This window comes from Leptinotarsa decemlineata, unplaced genomic scaffold, assembly GCF_025532065.1.
Source record: "Leptinotarsa decemlineata unplaced genomic scaffold, Ldec_3_MD MMD2_tig00003335_RagTag_RagTag, whole genome shotgun sequence".
In the NCBI taxonomy this organism is placed as follows: Eukaryota; Metazoa; Arthropoda; class Insecta; order Coleoptera; family Chrysomelidae; genus Leptinotarsa; species Leptinotarsa decemlineata.
In genome coordinates this window covers 696225-720490 of record NW_027412587.1, presented here as the reverse complement: position 1 = coordinate 720490, position 24266 = coordinate 696225, and the positions used below count along the sequence as shown (strand labels likewise).

Here is a 24266-nt window from a genome sequence, read left to right as displayed (position 1 = left end):
TTTTTTCTTAAATATGTACAGTAAGCGAAATAATGAATTTATTCCATTTGGCTTTTACACACTGTATGTTTATTCCATTACGAATGCTTCTTGTACAAACTGAATGGGAAGGACATTGTTTGCCTTCATTTGAATTATTCATTTTCAACTATGTTCTGAAGTCACAAAAGTAGTTTTGGTTTGTGAGTCACCTAACAAACATTTCAGCAAAATAATCACTCAGTGATGATCATTCCTCATTTCCAGTGTGTGTGTGAATGAAAACATTCGTTAATTCAGGAGATAGATCAGAATGGTAACAAAAACACAATTTTCTGGCCATATGAACTTTATTCAACCTGCCTAATGCAGTTAGCGTAGATAACTTACATAATATCATTATGGAATTGAAATATAAATTGTCTAAGAAATTAAATGGTATTTGTTAATATACGCTCAGGTGCTTACAGTGTGGATAACTCTGCGAAATAAAAATTAAGAAGGGCAAAGTTACCAACTAGCATCTAGGACACAAGGACAAGCGTTTAAATAAACATTCGTTCAACATTTGCTTTCATTTATCACTAAATATTTCAATACATTCGCGCAGGATCGTCCTTGAATCCTTAAATGTTATGCACCAACTTATACTATAAATGAATGCCTTCAGCTCATGAGCACTATTGGTCACACATTTGTTAGAATCATAAACACATAATTTCTGTTAATATTCCAATTCACATGAACAGAAGGCATGGCATTTGATAAGAGCAGGGATTAGGTACTATAATCTAATTAAGAAAGCAACAGCTGTCTTTGAATGGGTTTCAAACAGAACAGTGTATTGAACTTGTATATTTTTATAATAATAAGAACTGATATGAAAAGGTAATTTAGACAAGATCTTCTGAATTGAGTGAATTTGAAACAAATTTATCGATAAACCCTGCCCATTTCATTATCATATGGAGTTAGTTAAATCGTTGCAATGTATGTAAATAATGCAAGACCTGAACCAAGTAAGCAAAATTAGATAAAGATAATGAGGCAAAGTAAGGGATTTCTAACGTTATCGTAAGTAGTTTAACATTATCTAAATGTATTATTTTAATATATGCCTCAAGTTTCATACATTGCGATATTCAAATAAACGATATTAAAACGAACTAAAATAAAACTGAGCCCTATATTGAGCACAATTCGATTGAATACTTATCAGTTAGAAATATTATGGAATCTAATAACTGTAGTGGGGAATTTTTCCAGGAATTGATTTACAGTTGAATATTTCAAAATAAAGTTACAGTGAGTGATTTTTCAGTAAATTGTCACCATCAGATCTGAATCGTTATTCGAAAAAAACATTCAGTGTTTGAGAACTGACTATGATACTATTCAGCACCAGTGTACGAGAGATATAATTCCTGAAAAATCACCGACTGCCACAATGAAACTAGTTTACTCAGTAAAACTAATTCTACACAATGAAGCGAATTTAAATTGTCTTCCATTATTCAAACCTAAATATATCACTCGCGACAATATTTCAAAATGGACCTTCTAACTGGAAAACTAAATTTCAGTACCTAAAATCGACGTGTGTGGGAGTATCCGGCATTTTCGTAAAGCTTACACAGACTATCAGATCGTCCCGGTCCCAACTGAGAAGGTATGCTTACGCTTACGGACATACCCTCTTCCAATTTCTTACTGAGTCTCCTCCGTTGCCAGATGAAGGTCCAGGCGGCGATGACAGCCAGTTGAGCTGACAGGAACACGGTGGCAGCGACTATCAGTCCGGCTACGTTGATGCATAGTCCGCCGTCACCGGGAATAAACATTGCTTCGCTTCCTATGCTGGTTTTGTTGAGGTCCCGTTCGAATCCAAACTTGTCTGTGATTTGGATGGATTGGACGAGGAGCATGTCATCATGAGGTACAGAGGCAGAACGACGCCTCCTACGTTTTCCGTATGATATAACGGATCTCAAGTCACCTGTTAAGTCTTCTTCGTCACACTGCACTGGCTCGCAGGATGGCATACATGGGGTTACTAATGCACGGAATTGGACTACTTCGGAAGACGGGAACTTGAATGCATCGAAGTGACTCAAAAGGATCTGTAAGTTATGAAACAAATCATTATAGAACTTCAGCAAGGCTTCTGTGGATACGTCATATCAACATTATCATACGGCATGAATAATTATATCACATAACGTTATTATGAGAGCAAATAACCAAGACTAACATTTCAGTAACGAATCAAGTAATGTGGAATCAAAATTGCTCATCTTGGAAGCGAAACACTTTTGCAGATATCAGAGAATCTATTCACTTCTTGAGACGTTTCAAATTTGATTAGGTTTTCGAAAAAGTGTTTTTCCATGTTAGAAATATAACCTTTTTGAAAAACGTCATGCATATTAGATACACGAAAAAAGTTAGGAAAACATTGTACTTACAAACTGTTCGAGACCAACATCCACAAATGACATGTCATTGTGATGTTCATATTGAAAGGAAAACTTGTAATAGTGAAACTGTGATTTGATAATGAAAATATTAATGATCATGATCATCTTGAGAGTAGAATTTTTTCAGGTGAGTCGTGATTTTCGAAATGACTTATCCCACACAACAAATAAGTAGATCTTACCTTCCCAGATGTAGCCGATTTGTAAATTGGTCCCATGATGAAATGATCTGTAGGGCAACCGTCTGCATCGATGAGGACGATTTCACTAGAGTCTACGCCGTCCATTGCAACAAGTTCTCTGACGAAGATTTCAAACGGGCTATTTTTGTCCATTATTTCGAATTTCAGGGCAAGAGGATCTCCGACTTCAGCGGACTGCATCATGTCATCGCCATTCCTGTCAGTGATTTTCATGGCCACATTGGGTGAGTCTACGATAACTTCTTCCGAAAGAGCTGAAATAACAAGAAGCAATGTTGAAATAGGACGTTTTGAAATAGTTCCATTTTCGGGAAAGAAATGTTTCGGTTTTCAACTTCTCCATCTTGATACAAAAATTGTGGGAATCTTCCCAAAAATTATTCTTTCCTGAAAAAAATGTATATTGAACATTTATGTTGTTTGAAAAGACGTGGTATACTTTTTGGTCAATTACTACATCGACAGTGGAAGTACTTCTCAACTCACTGACGAATACGGTATATTTTAATATACAACTCATATTGAGAAGTATTTTTAACTGACCCCCCATTTCCCTATTTCCTTACTTTTCTCTAAAAGATGTACAATGTTTGACACCTGGAACGCGTTCATAAATTCTGTGAAACGAAAGAACGGAGTTTACTTAAGAGCTGTTGAAATTTTCTGATTTTTCAATATTCAGATTCAGATATTATGAGTGATTTCTGTCAGGTATTGATGAAATTGAGTGTTAATGAAGTGATCACCTGATGAACGTATGAAACCATGAAACCCCAAAATAGTAACATTTGATACCATAAATAAAATAGCAGCAGCTTCTCAATCAAAAGATAAGGAAAAGGAAGTCATCAAATACAATCAGTAATACACAGTACGGAAACAAAATTCAGCAATGTTATTTCAACTAAAATCGAAACAAAGTGGTCAACAAGGACAGAAGCAGCGCTTTCGCCAAATGAGTAACAGTTTGATGTATCACACAAATAAGACCAATATGATTTACTTGAACAAGTGAATCAAATCAACTGTAGTTGCTTCCAGAAGGAAATTTAGAAAGTCAGATGGAAAATATGGGAAATCTAGGGAGTCCGAGTAGAGTTCCAACATGTTCGAAAAAAACAAGAGGTTTATGGTGATGTTCAGGTAGTATAAACAAACTGAAACATTAAAAATTGAATATTCAATTGATTGGGTGATATGCGAGGTGGAAAGGAAAGTAAAACAAGGAGTAGAAAGGTTCCGACAGAGGCTGTAGCAAAGAATATTTAGCACTACAGGTACCTCAAGATGCCCAAGCAGTCAGCAAGAAGGATTTTTTCTGTAGCCCAAGAGAAAATTATACATCCTGAGAAGTTATTTCAGGATAATATCAATGAGAATACGAATGTGATATATTCGTACAATATCATTTCATGAAACTCAATTCATTGTAGGCTGAGTTAGATTGCAGGTTATATATTGATTCATTATTAATTTATGATTGGACTATTATTTATTCAAAGAATGAAAGTATTCTTCTGTTGATGCCATTGACACAAAAAATTGTAATATTACTAGAAAGTATATAACTTCAATCAATGATTTGATAAATAAACAATAGCTTCACAAATAAAAACATAGCTTCCAGAAAAAAATACTTCCTTTATATTTCGTACGAAACGAAAACTGTTGAAATTATCTTATCTTCGTCTCTATTCAACAGACCAACTGCAGAAAAAAATGGGCATGCCATATGATCTCACATGGATATCTGAACATCGCGTATGTAACTTTTGTTTTATCAGTACTGAGTATTATCACAAATTGTATACCAGTTTAGGGAGTTAGATATATCGATGTAGTTGAGCTCGTGCAATCAAATTTTTGAATCCTGCTAACCTGCCAGACTATATAGTCAGACTAGGAAACTGGACTATTCAGAATGTTCTACGAAATGTTAAAATATTTGAACAATTACAAAATATTCTAGATGGAAAGTAGTCGACAGGCCAAGATATTTTTCCTAAGATAACTAGAAGTTACAATTCCAAAAACTACACCTCACGATTTGATTTCCACAAACTTCATTTGAAAAATATATCACATGTTTCGATAGTACAGTAGCTTTATCAAGTGATTTGAATACTTCAAGTTGTTTCTTACACTCATATCTATATACTGCATGTAACCATAATTGGGACTACCTCTAAAAAATTACCTAAACCTCGACCTAAGGTACCTATTCAATTATGATCACCTGAAGAATATTACCTCACATCTACATCAATAATAATTCTTTCTTGTTTTTTAAGGAAACAAGTTCAATAATGGTGATCTATTCAAATCCAGTTGGTCATTCATCAGAATGTTTGAATTTTTAAGTTTGATAATTTTCATTGCTTCCAAATGATTCAGTTTTAAATCTTTATTTTCTATGTGCAAAAAAGAAAAGGAATTTTTGAAACAATGTTGATGAAGCGGAAGAGGGGCAGAACATGAATGAAGTCTGACTATCTACTTCGAATAAAACATAAAGTGGGAGATGAAACAACCAGACTTTGTACCAGTATCCAATAAAACGTTAGTGAACTTCAATGAATCATGGCGAATAATCCTGAAAGGTGACAAAAATATTCTGTATGATGTTGATTATTTCCGAATTGTTGTAGCTCAAAATGAATATATACCATGTGCCTTCAACCATTTCTCACTTCTTAGGTGAATCAGCAGATAAATGACCTATAAACAGCCCTATGCATACAAATGAATATAAATTTCAGTGTGATAAACAGTAGTAGTTTACAGATCGTTCACCTTTTTGCAAACTCTCGTGAAACACACAATACGCGTTACACCGAATTTATTACCCCAGAAATCCGACGAACACCACGTTTCCGCTTCCATACGTAATATCAATGACAAGCCCATTATTCCTATTCTCACCTGGTGTAATGTCGCCGTGCACACCCAAATCCACCTCGTTGGTAACGCTCTTATTGGTCAAATCGTACTGGCAGGTAACCGCTAATCCTAAATCGCTACTCGTGACGATTTTGTCGTGGTGTTGAATTACGACGTCGTTAATATATCTTCCTAAACCGTTCTTCCTGACGTTGCACTCGAGATTGTCATAAGCCATACTCAGCTCGAATTCCAGACTGTTGTTGACGTCCCGCACACACGAGTTGGGGCTGCCTTTGGCGTATATCTTGCCGTCGAACAATTTGCTGGTTTGGATGCGGGCGATCATGTCTCCGGAGCGACAGTCGATGCTGACGTTGTAACAGGAGCTGAGCTCGTAAGTAGCTGCCTCGGGGACCTCCAAATAAGGCTCCTGAAATATGAATTCTCGTTATCAGATACATTCGATACGCTATTAAAAATGGCCAAGAACTATTTGACTGTCAGTGAAACCAGTTACAAGATGAAATTTATGTATGTTTACTTTCTTTGGAAGGGTTGAATATTAATGGCTTGTTTGAAATATATCATCATGGGAAATAATTGAGCAGAGAAGGAGTGAAGGATATATTTGAGAGCTACTATATTTTGAGTCTACAGTAATGAAATGGCCAATGAAACAAACGTGTCACAAGATTTTATTAAAAAATCAACATTCCTGGTAGTTATCGAAACGGAAGAAAATAAAAAAATCAGTTCTGAGTTTTTGAACCAGAGTAAAGGTATATTTGGACAGCAGAAAGATACATATAAGTACAAATGGAACATTGAAACACGAACAATATCCGAATCCTTCATTCAACTATTCGTGAATCTACGAAATATTGATGAATGTTAACGTAGTGATTATCCATGCAAGTATCATTATTCTTGACACTTCCAAAAATAATCTATGAAATCACGTCTCGATTGCTCTTACTATGTCACCACTGGGTATGAATTCAGAAAACTGTTGTAATTATATAAATAAATATGTAACATTTATGTAGGCTAAAAAGTTGAATCAATAGTTTTCAATGGGAACGGCGAGAAGTTATATAGACAATAAAAATAACCGAGAATGAAAAAAATTATACTTTACATAATTATATAGAGTTTGACAAAAATATCGAACAAATTAGGTAATAAATACGATATTAGAACGTCAAAAAGAAAGAAATGACATATGTTCTGCATGGAAGGAATAGATTGATATTTTTTGTTGAAATGGCGAGGAAAGTGTATTACAGTGAACATCGAAAAAAATTCAAGAATATGAAATTGACAGGATACAAACTTTTTTGGAATGAGTTGGATCTGAACAAATAGAAAATAATTTGATCTTGCTATCATTCGTTAATGATTTTTTCCAATATTCTATATAAGGTTTCTTCTCGTGGATTGGGCTACCTATCGGGCGCGTCCCCAGGTGGTGGATAGGGAAACGGCCAAGGGACTGACCCCCCTGACCTTATCGTAATCATCCCTTACTACTCGTGGGAACACACATGGATAAAAGAAAAAAACAACCAATTCCGAGGCTGTACAGAAATGCTCACCTCAATCTGAGGCTGTGGCTGGGAATGAACAGAAATGTCCACCCCTACCTACCGCTTCGAATGAGACTGGACATAGCAGATCACCTCGTGATGACGTAAGCGTATTTGCGGCGCCGAGGCCAAAAGGAGAAAGAGAACGAAGGAGGCAGAAGTGGCAGCAACTATAAGTACACCCTCCTCCTCCCCCACACCACCTTCAACAGCTAGGGCACTTCCTGCGGCGAGCGCCAAGAGCTCCGCCTTGAATAAAGGCAAGGAACCGGCTGCCTCTGCAGGAACGCTCGCTCACTTGTGTACCTCCACGGAGGAAACCCCAAAAAGGTTGAAAACGCCGCGCAATGACAGTAATGTCGCTGCACCTTCCAAAACCTGCCCGGAGGCCACCGCGAAGAGTTTTGGAAAGAAGAAGCAAAGAGAGTGTGTGTTCGGCGAGTCTTGGCATACACCTGTCAATATAAAGGAGATGTCTCATAGTCACCTGTCCACCTTCCTGGAAACAGGATGGACGATGACCTAGGAGGACAACTCCTCGGGAGGATGTACAACGGGTCACATGTGGCCTAAGTGCTGTAGGTCTACACTCACCCTCCCTACAGAACATGTTTATATCCGGGGAGGTTGAATTTGGGTCCATTATGATAAAAACCTTAATAAAAATATATATCTTGGAGGTGCGCCCTTCTAACTTAGACTGTGCTGAAGTTTCAAGAAAAATCTCTTGATATGTGACATTTGAGAAAGATGTTGTTTTGTGAACTGTCCAGTGAAAATCTCAGAATCAAGTATTACTTGAATAATTTTTCGAAGTATTTTGTTATGACCTTAAATATTTTTGTGGAAAGCAATACGTATTTTTCATGCTTCAGAAGGAACCGATTTCTACTGTACATAATTCATTTTTGACAGAGCGAGATTTGGACTGAATCATTTCGAATAGAAAATTAATGCGCCACAATGAACAACTATATATTTTTCACGAAAAAATTGTTATTAGAGATATTCCAAACTCACTTGAATATCAGAAAGTGTAGCTCTGGAGTGATGGCTGAGACGGCACACCATTTCACCGGTGTCTCCATAGTCGTAGGAGTGGCATCTGTAGGGGGAATTGAGGCAGAGCTCACGGCATTCGTCTACGGATCCGATGTCTTGATATACTGAGTCAACAGTTTTCAGAATCCTTCCGTTCAATTTTTTGAACTCGCACAATTTGGTGGGTTCTTCGATGCAGTTGTTTTCGATGTAGTCGTAACCTGTGGATGGTTGGAAAGCGTTGGTGCCGGCAAGAGTTATTCTGTCCATTACCGACAATTCGCAGTCACCGGTTGCATTGTTGTAATTGGCAGATCTGAAAACAAATGAAAAACGTTATTGTCACTGTAACGTATTCGTGATACTGAATTCAATACTGACGTCTATGAAAAACACATGTTTTCAAATATGAAGATACTAGGGAGTGTTTGTTGTCAAATATTCCAATGAAAATATGCTCTCAGTGAATTTTTGGTATTTCCAGAAAATTCCGAAGTATTAGACGAGGAAGTTTTGAATTTGAAATGTTGTCTAAATGTCTCAATTGAAGAATTTTTATGACACTCATCAACTTCAATATATCCATTCATGATATACATTCAAGTTTTTGAGACTTTTGTAAGACCCATTGGGAGAAACGGATAACTTTCAATCTTCGAACTAAACGGGGTTGAAAATTAGAGAAGTAGCTGAATAACGTGTTTCATGATCTTTGAAATAACATCCGAATAACATTAAATGTGTCTGTGGTGTATGTGTTTTCATTTGGTTAGTCCTCATTTTCGTTTGTACCTATGTTGTCTGACACATATATTTCAAACTTTTTTTGACATGGATAACTAATGTTTGAGCCTTGATGATGGATTGATTGAAATCCGAAACGTTGACATAAAACTAAATTGTTTATCTACGAACATTTTTGATCCCTTTCTCAACCAATAGAAAAACTGCATTTGAAAATATTCTGGATCACCAAACCAGGCAAAGCTAACAAATTCTCTTCTTGTCTGAAGTAAATTCTGTTTCTTCAGTATGAGTAGTTTTTTTCTGTCGATGGGTATGCGTGAACTATCTTTTTTGCATACACAATTTTGCCGATGTTCTATCTTTCTTCGAAATCGCAAAAATGGATCTAAGTCTATTGAAGTTTTGAAATGACTTTTGTCGAAATCTGACCAAAATGAATATTCCATGTCTGATTTGATTTCTCTGAAACAATGTCAATGTTATCAGATAACGAATTAGAGTTACTGATTAGCAATCATATTGTGATTGATCTAGTTCGAAGCAGAAACCAATGTTAAAGTTCAATACCATGAAGGTCTGTTTATGGAAAAACCTAAATATTTTCAATTTCAGATCTGCTTTGGAAAATAATCAAAAATCTGATATCGAAGAGACCAAACTTGAAACTAGTGTTTGATGTTTATTATAACCGGCACGGCGTGTGGAAAACTTTACACTTTGATGATGATACCACAGACACTATTTGTTGAAATCTACATCTGAGCTGTTTCCTTTCCATTACATATTCTGGTGCTCTGTTTTATCATGACCTATCATATAATTTCAGTTACGACATCCATACTGTAAAGATGGGTAGCAAATATATTCTTTGACTGACTGATTGGAGTTAGTATCAGGAAATCTCTAATGAATACTTTCGATATTAATTTCCATCCTGAGTGTATCCTTGACCACTCCATTGAAATGGGCACTTTACAAAAATACCGAAAACACTCTTGTACACTGTAATTAAAAGTGATGGTCTTAAATGAACAGAGAGCAGAACAAATCCCATTAGCATTTTTCTCAAATAAAATCATGCCAGTTTTTCAATTTGCCCATCACTGATTTCAATCGCATCCGCTGGCTGTTGTAGATTTTGCTGTCAGTCCACTTGATGCGGTTCATGTTAGACATCTTACAAACGCCTGTCTCATTGTTGCAGTTGGCAGCGGCTACGACTTACGCACATATAAGACAATTGCATAAAATAACAATTATTTTTATATTGACCGTAAAAGTAATTTCTCAACGTCTACCGAACATGCCAAGTAATCTATTTATTCTGAACAGAGGCGGAGAAAAAGTTTGTAGTAATTTTTTTGTGGCATAAGAAATACGAGTGATCTGGAAAACGCTAAAATAATGAATACTGATTTGATTGGGAAGATGAAAAAACATTTTAACAACCATTGCAAAAATAGATTTTTTTACAAAAAACAAAACCTAACGAATGAGAACAGTGAGAAGTAATACTGAAAATATAAAATGGACGTACTAGTTTGAAAAATTTAATTGTTCTTCTTGTTTCCGAGAGTTATGAAGTTGTTAATTCCTACTACTGATATTTTTGTTTCATATGCAAACTGAGAACTCTTTGTGTAGCCTATGTTACTTTGTTGTCCATTTTGTTTTACCTTGTAATCATAGTAGTAGTAGTAGTAGTAGTAGTAGTAGTAGTAGTAGTAGTAGTAGTATATATTTGGTGCTAATACAAAGTTTACACAGGTCATAACAGATATTGCTTATCTATAAATACAAAATATAAAATATTCAGATTACTTGAATGGTTAAATGGACAATTACTATAGATATACATACATTAGTGCAAATAAAACAAACTAACTATGAAATAGAAATATAAAACAAGTTAAAATATATATGATTAAGTGGTATTACATGTCTCGAAAACCATCACTAAAATATTCATCTAAGGAATAAAAAGCTTTTTTAATTAAAAAGTTTTTGATTCTGTATTTGAACTCCTTCAAAGGTAGATTTTTGAGATTTTGGGGAAGCGAATTATACATTTTTGGAGCATAATATTTTACACCAGTTCTAGTTCTGTTGACTCTATGGTTCTGGAGATACAGATTTGAATTATTTCGAGTGTTATAACTGTGGATTGCATCATGTGTAGTATAACCTCTTATATGTTTTTTAACATGTAGCAGGCATTGCAATATATATAATGATGGAAGTGTAAGTATTGTATTATTTATGGAGCTACTTCTACATTCTTGCCGGTAAGGAAGGTTATCAAGAATCCTAATTGCCCTTCTCTGGATGCCAAATAAATCTGATGCATTGGGCACATGGCCCCAGACAAGTACTGAATACGATATGTGAGATTGAATAATCCCATGGAAAGCTGTTTTCAGAATTTTACAAGTATTGGGTTTTTTATTATATTTGTAAAACGCGTGTTGAACATTTAGGAGAGTGACGAAAAAAAAAAGCTTCTAAATTCTAAACGCCAACCATTTGGAAAGAACCGTTGAATTACACCAAGTACTGTTACTTTGGTAGTATCGATATAAGAGTCATGATAACCAAAATCTAGTTGTATGGCAATACTCAATACATTTACCTGACTCTATAGTAACTGAAAATATATAGCGGAACTTTCAGTACCAGACAATAACGGGTAGACCTTATCAGAAAATAATAATGACAAAAACTTCAATATGAAATCTTTCAGAACTCACTTTCTGATTATATTTTCCAATGTAAGTTTTAGGTGGAATGTATCTTTTTCTATTGTCAGCATATGAAATTTCAAAACTGAGGTTGATAGAGAATGATATTGAAAAATATTTTTGAAACAAACTTCTATTGGATCGTACATATCTAATACAACAAAACAAAATAAAAATTGATTACACACAACATGTAGTATCAATTCTTAAAAAATGATCATACCTATATAGATAGTTATTTGAATAATAATATATGTTCTCTTCGGTACGAAATGATTGCACGGTTAGAGAATGCAATACGAACAAATGATGAAAAGTGTTTTGATTGTCTTCCGGGTTTTGCCGTGGTCTTCTTTGGTTATAACCCCAAACGTTTCAACCTCAACTGCAGCAGTCATCACCATTGGCGTGATCAAAGTACTCATCTTAATGTTTCAGTTTACACGAGATCATAACCAAAGAAGACCATGGTAAAACTCGAAGAAGCCAATCAAAACAACTGCAGTCGAGAAAGATCACACTCCTACAAATGATGAAAAACTCACGAAGACAATAAATGTTATGTTGTAATACAAACGAAGGCATCGAAAAGGAACTAAGCATCATCAAAAATGACCTTCGACCGAATGGTTAATCCAAAATGATGGTGAAACAGACTTTGGCTAGAAGACAGCAAAAGCATCACAAGGAAAAAAGCGGCCATAACCAGTACTTGTACTTTCCTACATCAGACAATTGTCGAAAAGATTAAGAACAATTGGGTCCAAGTATAACATCAGAACCTGCTTTAGATCTGGAAACACTATCCGTAACAGTCTCACGAAAACCATTCCACCAAACTCGGACTGCGATTCCAAAAATTGCATTCACCGGATACCCAGCGAGTGCGGAGAATCATACATCGGTGAAACTAAGAGGCCATTGAAAGTTCGCATTGCCGAGCACAATAAAAACACACAGCGAGGAGAAACCAGCAAATCAGGAAAAGCATGTTTCGGCTCATCAACATAACCTCAAGTGGTCTCAAGCTGAAATTATCCACAAGGAGAAACACTGGTTTAGGAAAAAAATCAAAGAAGCCGCATATATGTTGTCCAACAACGCATTCATCCAAGCTAGCGTAGCGATACGCAACATATGGAAACCTATAGGCAAGCGGAACACGACCAACTCCCGCCATATGATCAGCTCCCGCTAAAACTGATGAAGCGGAGAGAGGGAAGATTGGATAGGTGAAAGCACTCGAATGACCTATAAATAGTCAGATTTCGGAGAAATAAGTCCAGTTATCACCCGAAGACGATTATGGATACTAACAATCGAAACGTCGTGAACTAACGTGGCTTTCAATCTTTCAATTTTCATTTCTTGTTAATTATTTTCAATTTTCGTCTCGTGTTAGTAGTTCAATTTTTGCTTGTATTTTATTTCATTGTAATTTTAGTTTTTTGCTTATTATAACTGTTATTTTTCAGCTACTCTTTTTAATTTCTTTTATACATTCTTTCAGGGATTTCAAATAAATTTATATCATATTAGAAAATGGAAGTCTGAACTAATGCAATGCAAATGTAATGCTCTTATGTGGGTTTAGAACACAAATATTCATCTAATATTCCATTCTTATCATTCAATAGGTTTGCTGAAAGCCTGCTATTTTTTCATGAAAGTAGTTACTGGATAATTTCACTAAAATTACCAGAGTAGGTATGTGAATATTTATTTCGTTAGAACCTTGTTCGACGAGCTGGACGGGTGGAAGTCAAAGGTACATGTTTATTACCTTCATTTTTGACTGCTAAACCTAAGACAATCACCTTACTGCTTTATAATACTGCCGGGGTTCAGAAATATGAATAATATTCATTAAAATCTAATAATGGGACAAAAATAACGGATTCCCTTTTAATATTAGTTCTGTATCTCGGAGTGAAAATATATGGCGTAAAGTGCTTTTTCTGGCCATGTGGAGCCGACTTCGAATCTTCATAGATACTTTGAGATATGGAAGGATTTTTTTGAATCTACAGATTCCTTCAGAATGTGTGAATTCTGCAGATCCCCGCCAAATTCACACATATTGCGGATATGTATAATGAAAAAAACAAATTTTTCACTCTCACGATGCGGTTGTTAACGCTCCAGTCACAAAAAATGAAAATAATTCCCAATAATTCTATACCCAATAAGACTAGACGTGACAGTAGTGCTAGAAAGACCCATTTAATGACTCACAGCAGTTACATTGAAGTAAATCTAGAATTTATCAGTTGAAACGTCACTTTATCATAATCTATGTCATTTTTATCTTCACGGCACCAATTGCCTTGTCATAATTGAATACGCCAATGAATAGACGCGTTTTATGGAATGAAATTCTGCAATAGTCAAGGCGACACCTGCTGTTAGTTAATAAGTTCAATAGACCACGACTAGTTTTTTTATAATTTATACATTTGTTTTAACATTGCGGAGAACCAGATATCTAAGTTGATGGTTTATATTTGTACACGTTACCTATGAAATACGATACGCGTTTCAATTATGCGATTCATGTTGCCGGAGATGGTGAATTTAGCATTTCCTAGACAACTGTACGCGTTGGTTACATGTATCGCAGAAACGTGAACTGATTCGAAAATTCATCAATACAGTTGTGGAATTTGCCGCGGTGGTAGTGCGCCCGACTTACGATCGAAAGGCCGTGGGTTCGATTCCCGCCTCAACCAAATATTTTTTTCGAGAGAATTTATCTGGTTGAAGCTGGAATGATTCTGCAACCGTGTTAGGAATCAAACGTTGAAAGGTAATTCCTCGTTAGTCCTTAGCTCGCACAAGTTTCTCAACTTCTGAGAGTTGTTGTTCGTATGGGGGCGACAGCAGATTAACGAAAAAACAGATTTTAAAATAGACAGACAGAACAGTTTATCGTATGATTTTTACTATAAAGGGTTTTACAAAAATCGCGACACGTGTTTCTTCATACAGTTTTCACAAGCGTAAAATAACAACTATTTTATACTCTAACATATTATCTACTTGCATGCCCACTTTCTAATGAATGGATCTACCTGAAAAGGTCAGGTTGAATAAATAAAATTTGGATTTAATAATGGCGAATTATTCAGTATGATCGTTCCTAAGAGCGTTTTTGAATTCGTTTATTTCCATACTCTACAACATGTTAAGTTTCAAATCTTTCTTCCGGAAATGGAGGGGCATATGTGGAATTTATTTTCCCATTCTGAAAACTATGTCTGTGTTCCTTTATGCGGGCTTTGAACGTTCTTCCAGTTCGACCACATGATGATCCACACACTCTCGATTTTTCTGAAACTGAAGGGTTTCCCTTAATAGTGATAATATTGCAATAAACGGTTTTAATGAGTTTTAATATGGATTTTCATCAAGTATTGGCCAGTTCTATTTGAAAATTCAAAAAAGTAGTTCAGAAAAAATTCATGGAGCTGGTGGTAGCGATTAAGATAAACTAATAAAATCTGTAATGATTCTTTCACTTTTCTATCCTCTTCTTACTTACTTCTCATTATATGTAAGATTAAAAGTCTTTCCAGAATGAACCACATTATGCAATATCAAAAACCTTGACAACGAACATCTTCCCGAAATGTAGCAATATTTAATACTTCTATGTTTGATATTTGTACGCGAAAATAAAATGCCATGCCCAATTGAATGAGAGTGTTGAAACACTATTGTCTACTCGATTTCAACAAAAGTAATTGAACTAAAAAATTCTTCAAGATCTGAGTGACTTGCAAGAACTGAAATTGATTGACTTGATAGTCAAACAGTGAGGGACAATAATGATTTGACCTCACCATATTCATTTCTCACTTCACCACTCTTGCCAAATAATCTTCATTTTCATATAACTCGAAAAATACAGTCTTCACGTTGAATCTGATAGATTATGTGTTTATATTAACCAGCTGTCACCGCCCTACAAACGACAACCCTCACAAGTCAAAACTTGTGCGACCTAAGGATTAACGAGGCCTTACCTTCCACTGAGCGATTCCTAGCATGTTCAAAAACAAATTACGCAATAAGGTAATCACGTGGTAGAAGAAATTGAAGAATAACTGTTGAGTTATCGTTACATGATATCTACTCCATTAATCGCAGCATTGTCCATTACCATTAATAAGTAACATTATACTTTCGTTCACGTATATATAATTACTACAAACAGTGATGAAAAGGTAACTTTAGTTTATGAACGCGCCTTTCTCCCAATCGGCTGGCGCCCAGTTGGAATATTTGAAAATCCTTCTCTATTGCACTCCCCAGTTGGAAAATTTACAAATTTTTTCTTATTGCACACCCACACCGTAAAGCGAACCTACATACAAAATTTCTGCCTCCAAAAATATACCGGTATGGAGAAACAGTGAAGAAAAGGTAACTTCATTTTATGAACGCCCCAATTTCCCCTGCGAGTGGCGCCCTAGTTGGAATATTCAAAAATCCTTTTTTATGGCACATCTACAATATGAAACGAATCTACATACAAAATTTCTGCCTCCGAAAATATAGCGGTATGGAGAAATAGTGATAAAAGTAATTTCTATATGTAAACACGCCCCTTTTACCCCCACGGAAATATTTAAAAATCATGTCTTAGTGTGTATCTGAAACCTGAGAAGCACCTATATACCAAAAATCAACTTCCTAGCACTTATGAAGAAACACTGATGAATGAGTGAGAGTTAAGATAGTAAGTTTCGTATTTATAAGTATAAGTATAAGATGTGAACCCCTTATATATCTCACTTTTTTTTGTAACAGTGTTAACAGTTGTTCAATGTCAATAAGATGAAAACAAGGAATGAAATGTCCACATCTAATAATACGGGACAGATGAATTTCGTTTATTTTGATGAAAAAAAAAAACGACAATTTGTAAAACTGGCGAATTCGCCAAAAATTGGGCGATCTTATGATTTGTAACCATTTTTATTTGCATATAATACATATAACTGTGAACTATAATTCATAAAAATTTTCAATTTCTCACGCTTCCATTTTCTGTTATCACTTGGAACAATGATATTCAACCACCACTTCAGCATAAATCTACCTTCAACTATATGATAACAAAAAAATAGTCAGACGATATCGAGTGCCAGTAGATTTGTTCTACATTCTACATCATTTTCAATATAATTCTTAAAAAAATCGTAATTACTGATAAACTGAAGTCGCCTAAGAATTGTCTGAAAATACTACTGAAAATAGGAATCTATTTCCATTATTATGTAATAATAATGTATAGAAATGAAATCATTTGTATTCATTTCTCGTTGTGCTTGAGTATATGGTGTCAGTCGACCGTAATATTATGTTTTATTTATTTCCTCATTTTTTATATTCCGAGAAATTCGATCGTAATCCGTGTTTAATGAGAGCAACACTCCAGGCTCATTAGTGTTACAATGTACTATGAATAGAAGATAATTGATGCAGATGGCTTACATAAAACGGGTTGTTTATGTGCCTCTTAAACACAACCATTTTCATGTCTCCAAAATTCCCTAATGGAGCATGACCTTCGATTAGATTTCTTGAATTCTCAAGATCGTATCAGAAATAGCAAGGCGTAAGTGAAATATTAGAAAATATAAAGCGGATATTTTTAGTAGACTTATTATAATATGCCAGGGCATTCAGGAATCACAGGTTATGATGAAGCTGATGAATGCACTAGACGCGGATCATCAACTTCATATATAGGTTCTGAACCAGCTCTGGGGGTACCAAAATCATTGGTATGAAACCAGATTAGGACATGGACCAATAAGAAGCATACAGAGTACTGGAAAAAGTACCTGACAACAAACACACTAGAACTTTCATTATGGAACCGTCCGAGAAAAGAACCGAAGAACTACTTCAATGTAGTAGGGATCGGCTTCATTGGTCTTCCAATATACATTAGTGACTGTGATTATATAAATATTTTAAAAACAAATTTGTAGTACTTAGATAAATGTCTGCATTCACGTACTAATACCTTTAGATTTACGTTTCTGTATTATAACAAAGGACGTCTCCACTGATTATTGTCGCCCTGTTAGACAAACGGATGTATTTTGTTTTTCATTTTATTGTTCCTAATTGCCAGGTGGAAAATCAAATATGACGTCATATACTTTAAAAATTTTCTAAATTTTACGTCGTGTTAATTGTCGCATGAACTTTTTATGTAAATAAACTTTCCGCTGTTATTCTGTTTTTCTGTTCCACACATTTGAGCTTCCAATAACATTAATCTATAATCACTTTCTCAGACCAGGATGCAACATATACATAAGAATATCATGTGAATTACAGATTAATTGCATTTTTTTCTTTCTGATACAAAATCAGGTACTGCTGAGGCCTGGTTGAAACAACGTGGATGATAAGATCAGAAAATATTGTGGTCGTAATGAATTTTGTTTTACCGTTATATATTCTAAACTCATAGTCGGAAAACCTTACTTAAAAAAAAAAAAAAAATAAGCTAGCATGTGCAGAGAAATCTGTATTCATTTTTATTGATGATGATTCCACAAGGAATTTGTATTTCCAAATAGACTTTTCTATATCATCAAAAGTTTTTTTCTTTTAAGAAAAACCAATGTTTTCATATTTTGTAGTAAAAATATAAATTTTTCGAAATCAATAACTAATACCTCTTCAACAAAAAAAAGGAAATTCATCATTTATATATTTATACAACATATTACCACCATGCGCTTAGAGATAGGGAAATAATCACATGCTCATGATTTGCCTATTCGCAAGTCCAAACCTTTTTTCAGTTATGGCGGAGTTGCCGAGAGTACTTTAGAGTGAGATAGCGAAATAAACCAGTATTATCAAAGTGATATTAGTTTTTTTTTTATTTAGAAATATCGTTACATCCACCACAAGGGTTATTAGCAACATAGAAAATTAAATATACAGGGTCCTGCAACAGTGGCGCGGTGTTCCATATCTCTATATAGGAAGCAGATAGGAATCTAATTTTCTATAATATTACCTTATTGCTCGAGCTCGACAAAATAAAAATATTGGCGGTCACACAGGGTGTTCGATTTTTTCTGGGCGGATCCCAACTGTGTCTTTTTAAATGGCAACCTATATTTTTTATCGCTTTTTCGATTTCTTCATAGAAAATAAAATAAACTTTATGTATATCTGCACTTCGAAAATATTGACGGTTTTCGAGATATCTAGCATGACAGGTTTTTTTTTCCAATATTCGTCACTCAGAATATTTGAAATTATAAAGTGGTGCCAAGTCCAGTTGAAATTTTTTTTTGGTCGAATATTCTACATTGGTAACTTTCTCAAACGATATATCTGAAATCGACCTGTGATATATAGGGTATGAAAATTTGCAAAATCTTCCTTAGATTAAATGGAACACCCTGTATATTATTGATCCATAAGAAGCGCCAACGAAACCTCTACAAATTTCATTAAGTATTCCCTATGGCTAAGTTCAATAGTTTTTCTTAAATGAGCATTTCTTTCGAAAAATTGTCATTTTTTCAAAGCGAAATCCATTTGACGACTGATAAGAATATACAAAAAATACCCTTTCCTTAAAATATCGCCCATTCCTAAAATTACCTGTTGCTAGATAAACAAGTTGCGAATTACACCACAAAATGGACGTTCTTGAATAGTTACAATAATTTCAAAAATCTCGGAATTTGTGCCATATTCTTTCGGTCTAAAACAACCTTTCAGCGAATGAAATATTTATTGGAAATCAAGTAGTCTGGCAAATGACAGAACAAAATATTTGGCTGCAAATGAATATTGAAATTTTTTGTCAATCGTGAAGTTGAACTGTCGGTATAATTTCATCAGAATGTTGTTATCAAAAAGTGATTTGATTGATATGATTTTCATATTAGGTGAATCAGACAGGAATTGTTTATTGGCATGTAGAATTTATTCTCAACGGTATCCAGATAGAAGGCATCCAGATGAAAGATCTTTCCGAAAGGTCTTGGGACGATTCGTTGAAACTGGATCTATTAATTATTCCAAACATGAGCGCATCAAGCCAGCTACTAATGAAGATAATGAATTGCAAGTTCTTCTTGCTGTTGAAGAAGATCCTAGTAGGAGCCAACGACAAATTGGGGAAATAGTGGATATAAGTGAGAGATCAGTGCAACGAGTATTGAAGAAACATCGCTTGCATCCATACCACGTTCAGTTACATCAAGAACTACTGTATGCTGATTTCGAGAAAAGAGTGAGATTTTGCAATTGGGCCATGAACAAAATTCGTCGAAACGAATATTTTTTCAATAATATTTTATGGTCGGATGAATCGACATTCCATAAAAATGGATTTGTAAATCGACATAATTACCATTATTATGCGACAGAAAATCCTCACTTATTGAGACAGGTGGATTATCAACATAGGTGGTCGATAAATGTCTGGGGAGGCATCATTGGAGAATATGTAATTGGTCCATACTTTTTTGAAGGACATATGAATGGTGCAATGTATCTCAATTTCTTACGAAATGATTTACCAGGTTTGTTAGATGATATTCCTCTTGACCTCCGCAATAGAATGTGGTTACAACATGATGGTGCACCTGCTCACTATCCGGCAGAAGTGAGAGATCATCTAAATGAAGTATTTCCCATTAAATGGATAGGACGGAATGGGTCTGTACGGTGGCCCGCTAGATCACCAGATTTGACGAAACTAGATTTTTTCTTATGGGGATACATAAAAAATATGGTTTACGTTGAGCCACCAACTTCTCCCGAAAATATGCGACTTAGAATAACGAATGCTTTTCGCAGCATTACACCAGCTGTCTTGCGCAGGGTAGAACAGTCTTTCAAACATAGACTTCAGCTCTGCATTCAAGAAAATGGAAGACATGTTGAACATATTTTATAAAAGTTTCATTATCAACCTTAATTAAACTCTCCCTTTTGTAGTTTTGTAATTTGCCAGTTGACAAATTTGAATATCTAGAACTCAAGCTCTGAATGAATATAATAACATGAAAAAAATAGTTATTTATAATGTTTCTTTCTTTTAACTTGTTTGGTTTGATATTGCACGATTTATGAGTGAAATTCTGCATCCAATGAAAAAATAATTTTCCATTTAGCAAAAAGTGATAGGTACATACATTTATTTCGTTAAAAAATATTTGTTTGGACACCTTCTAATGTACAAAATTGAAACAAGATATCTTTCGTATATTTTTATCAGTCGTCAAATGGATTTCGCTTTGAAAAAATGACCATTTTTCGAAAGAAATGCTCATTTAAGAAAAACTATTGAACTTAGCCATAGGGAATACTTAATGAAATTTGTAGAGGTTTCGTTGGCGCTTCTTATGGATCAATAATATACAGGGTGTTCCATTTAATCTAAGGAAGATTTTGTAAATTTTCATTTACAATATTTGGCAAGCGGTTTTTCATACCCTGTATATCACAGGTCGATTTCAGATATATCGTTTGAGAGAGTTACCAATGTAGAATATTCGACCAAAAAAAAATTTCAACTGGACTTGGCACCACTTTATAATTTCAAATATTCTGAGTGACGAATATTGGAAAAAAAAACCTGTCATGCTAGATATCTCGAAAACCATCAATATTTTCGAAGTGCAGATATACATAAAGTTTATTTTATTTTCTATGAAGAAACCGAAAAAGCGATAAAAAATATAGGTTGCCATTTAAAAAGACACAGTTGGGATCCGCCCAGTAAAAATCGAACACCCTGTGTGACCGCCAATATTTTTATTTTGTCGAGCTCAAGCAATAAGGTAATATTATAGAAAATTAGATTCCTATCTGCTTCCTATATAGAGATATGGAACACCGCGCCACTGTTGCAGGACCCTGTATACATACATATATACACATACATAAAATTATCATTTACAATAGTATTTTTTACGAATTTGAATAACATTGGAATAAGAAAGAGATGTTGTCTGGTACTTAGGATTTCACAATTTGTTGAGTAAATCAATTTCAGATACTAGTTTTGAATGGAGTTGTTGATTTTTCTACGTTTGAAACTAACTAGCGAATTCAGGAGCGAAACATTAATATTCATGTGTTTGTACTGAGTATAATGAATTCTTCGAAAATCTTTTTTGAAACCCAAAATTTCTACTAGTTGAAAAACAAAATATCATTTCCATAGTTTCATGCAATCAGGATTAAGGGAATATTACCCCAAATTGAAACTTCCCTTTCCAATACGTTTTGAATACGGTATATAAAGGCAGTAATAAACGGTTTCTCATTGTTTCTCACATTCACGTTCATCGAACCAGTTAGATATTCCCATATCGGGAACAGAATAAGTCTGATAGTGCATTGCTTCCAATCACCAGAATAGACCATTTTGCTATTTATCGCCTACATAATTCTCGCACTAAACGTGTCTAGCATACCGACAGAATGAACAAGACTCATCAGTAATTGTGGATTTTTTTATAGATTTTTTGTCTTTTTCACTTTCAACATAGAATGGAAATTGTATAAAAAAACAATTCTAAGAAACGATACGTTCACTACCATATATGTAATAACGATTTTAAGATGTGTGTAATTTATAAATTGAAATTGAAACGATTATTGTTTATGATTAACACAAAGTTTTATGATATCAACATCTGACAATGATTGAAGTTTTTTTGAGTTCAACTGGAAAATCATTACACAATTCGTCTCACTTCAATCACAATGAGTATTACTAAACTCATGTATCATCGCCCCATCAAAATAAGATAAAAAAATTAATTTCATGTCATGTGTTGATAGAAAATTGCACCAGTGATTATTTTCATAAGCCCAGAATGATGATATAATGTTGATATTAATATGAACTTATTTAGAAAAACAGTAATCTATGAAATGAATCATTAATTCAAAAATAAAGCGTAAAACTCAATAGCTTTTGAAAAAATGTATTATGACTGAATAGGTTATTTTATAAGCACAGTGAATGTATGTATCATAAAGGAAAGCAAATCCTAAGTGAGAAGATTTTAAATGCAGTTTTATTTTCAACAGAACTCAATTATTTTTTCATGGAACTGTTCTGGAACTTTTTTTGAGGTTTCCTTTCCTTTTGTTTCGTAGATTATTGACGCCTATTCCGATTGAATTGAATGAGTATTTTCAGGGATACTACATACAGTTTCGAGTAGACTCATAAAAACGGCAAAACTTTTGAAACAATCTTGATACATTGGATTTGTAATCATTGCTCTTTGGAGTTACTTCTCTCACAATCACTGCAGTTAAACTAGATCAATGATTCCCAAAGTGGTCCAGATGGACAGTGGCGGTCAACAAGAGACTCGAAAACTTATCCGGTTTCGATAGTGAAGAACTGAAATCTTGGCTTGACTCCACCTATCAATGTGGGCAGACATACAGACATACAAAAACTTGCATTTTGAATATCACAGAACGGGGAGATTTGCGGTTTAACAAAACTGAGGCCAAATATTGATAATTTGCTGTCAATCTATCGAAAAGTACATTCTTTTCATCCCAATTTATTTGGGATACAAATTTGACATGAGCAGGGTGAGAGTAGATTTAAGAGATTATTTTGATTTTCTGCATAGAAAACTCACAGAAAATGTAAAAAAGTCAAAAAACAAATCTGTATTCTCTTGAAGAAAGTGTGCGAATCATTTAGGTAATTCTGAAAAGTTTTCATTGATATTTAATGTTTTTATTCGAATATTTCTCATTCTTCATATGTAAAACAAGAAGAGAATAAATTATTATTATTATTATTGAAAAAACTGTTCAAGATGTACTTTCTGAATGAACTTAGTCATCATTACATTGGAAACGTCCTGACTAAGCACGTAAACCAGTTACCTTTGAGATTATGCCACTGATTACTCAATGAAAGCAGGAACTCGTCTTTCAGCGTGGTGTTCAAACGCACACAGTTTGCGCGAATTCTTGCCGCGGTCGCCGCTCTAATCTTATGCGTAAATCTCAATATTGTCAGCCTTCCAGCAAATATAAACAACATTGTGTATGCAGCATTAAAGGCGACGCCATTCAGATGCCACTTTAAATTGGACTGATTGTGCGATATGAAATAGTAAACTTTCGCGCCGGAGGTATTCCTGGTGTCGTACAGGGTGTCACTATTAAAACAGGTGATTCAAAGTAGTCGGAAGGGTTTTTTATTTTGAGTTGAGCGCTATAAATAGGGTTACTAGCGCTACGAAACATTGTTACCTTAGTATATTTGTCCTTTTTGAAATTGTTTTCGATGTGTTAGTTACATATTGAATATCATTATACAACAGATCATTACCTTTCAGGCACTACTTGAAATTATTCACATTACAATTTTCGATTAAAATATGCATTGAATATACTCCCAACTAGCAATTTCGTATTCTATAATAGTTGCGGAAACGTTTCGGAGAAACAAATTATAAAACTGCATTACTCCCAGAAATGTTTTCAATGTGTTTATAAAACTGCTATAAATAGTATATTGGCACCGTTTTATAAAACATTATAGTTATTATCAATATTTTGTAAAGC

At 34.5% G+C, this 24266-nt stretch overlaps 1 protein-coding gene across 1 annotated transcript in view; it reads right to left on the bottom strand.

Moving 5' to 3' along the window:
• Window positions 1–293: 293 nt before the first annotated feature.
• The window catches only part of LOC111507465 (ZP and PAN domain-containing protein neyo), a 157302-nt gene continuing 133329 nt past the window's right edge, over window positions 294–24266 (bottom strand). Inside the window, exons 4-7 of the mRNA XM_074177910.1 lie at window positions 8149–8485; window positions 5582–5972; window positions 2639–2913; window positions 294–2099 (exon numbers count right to left, since the gene is read on the bottom strand). Of these exons, the coding sequence (XP_074034011.1) occupies window positions 1566–2099; window positions 2639–2913; window positions 5582–5972; window positions 8149–8485 (1537 nt within the window). The 3' untranslated portion in view covers window positions 294–1565. The remainder of the gene's footprint in view (window positions 2100–2638; window positions 2914–5581; window positions 5973–8148; window positions 8486–24266) is intronic.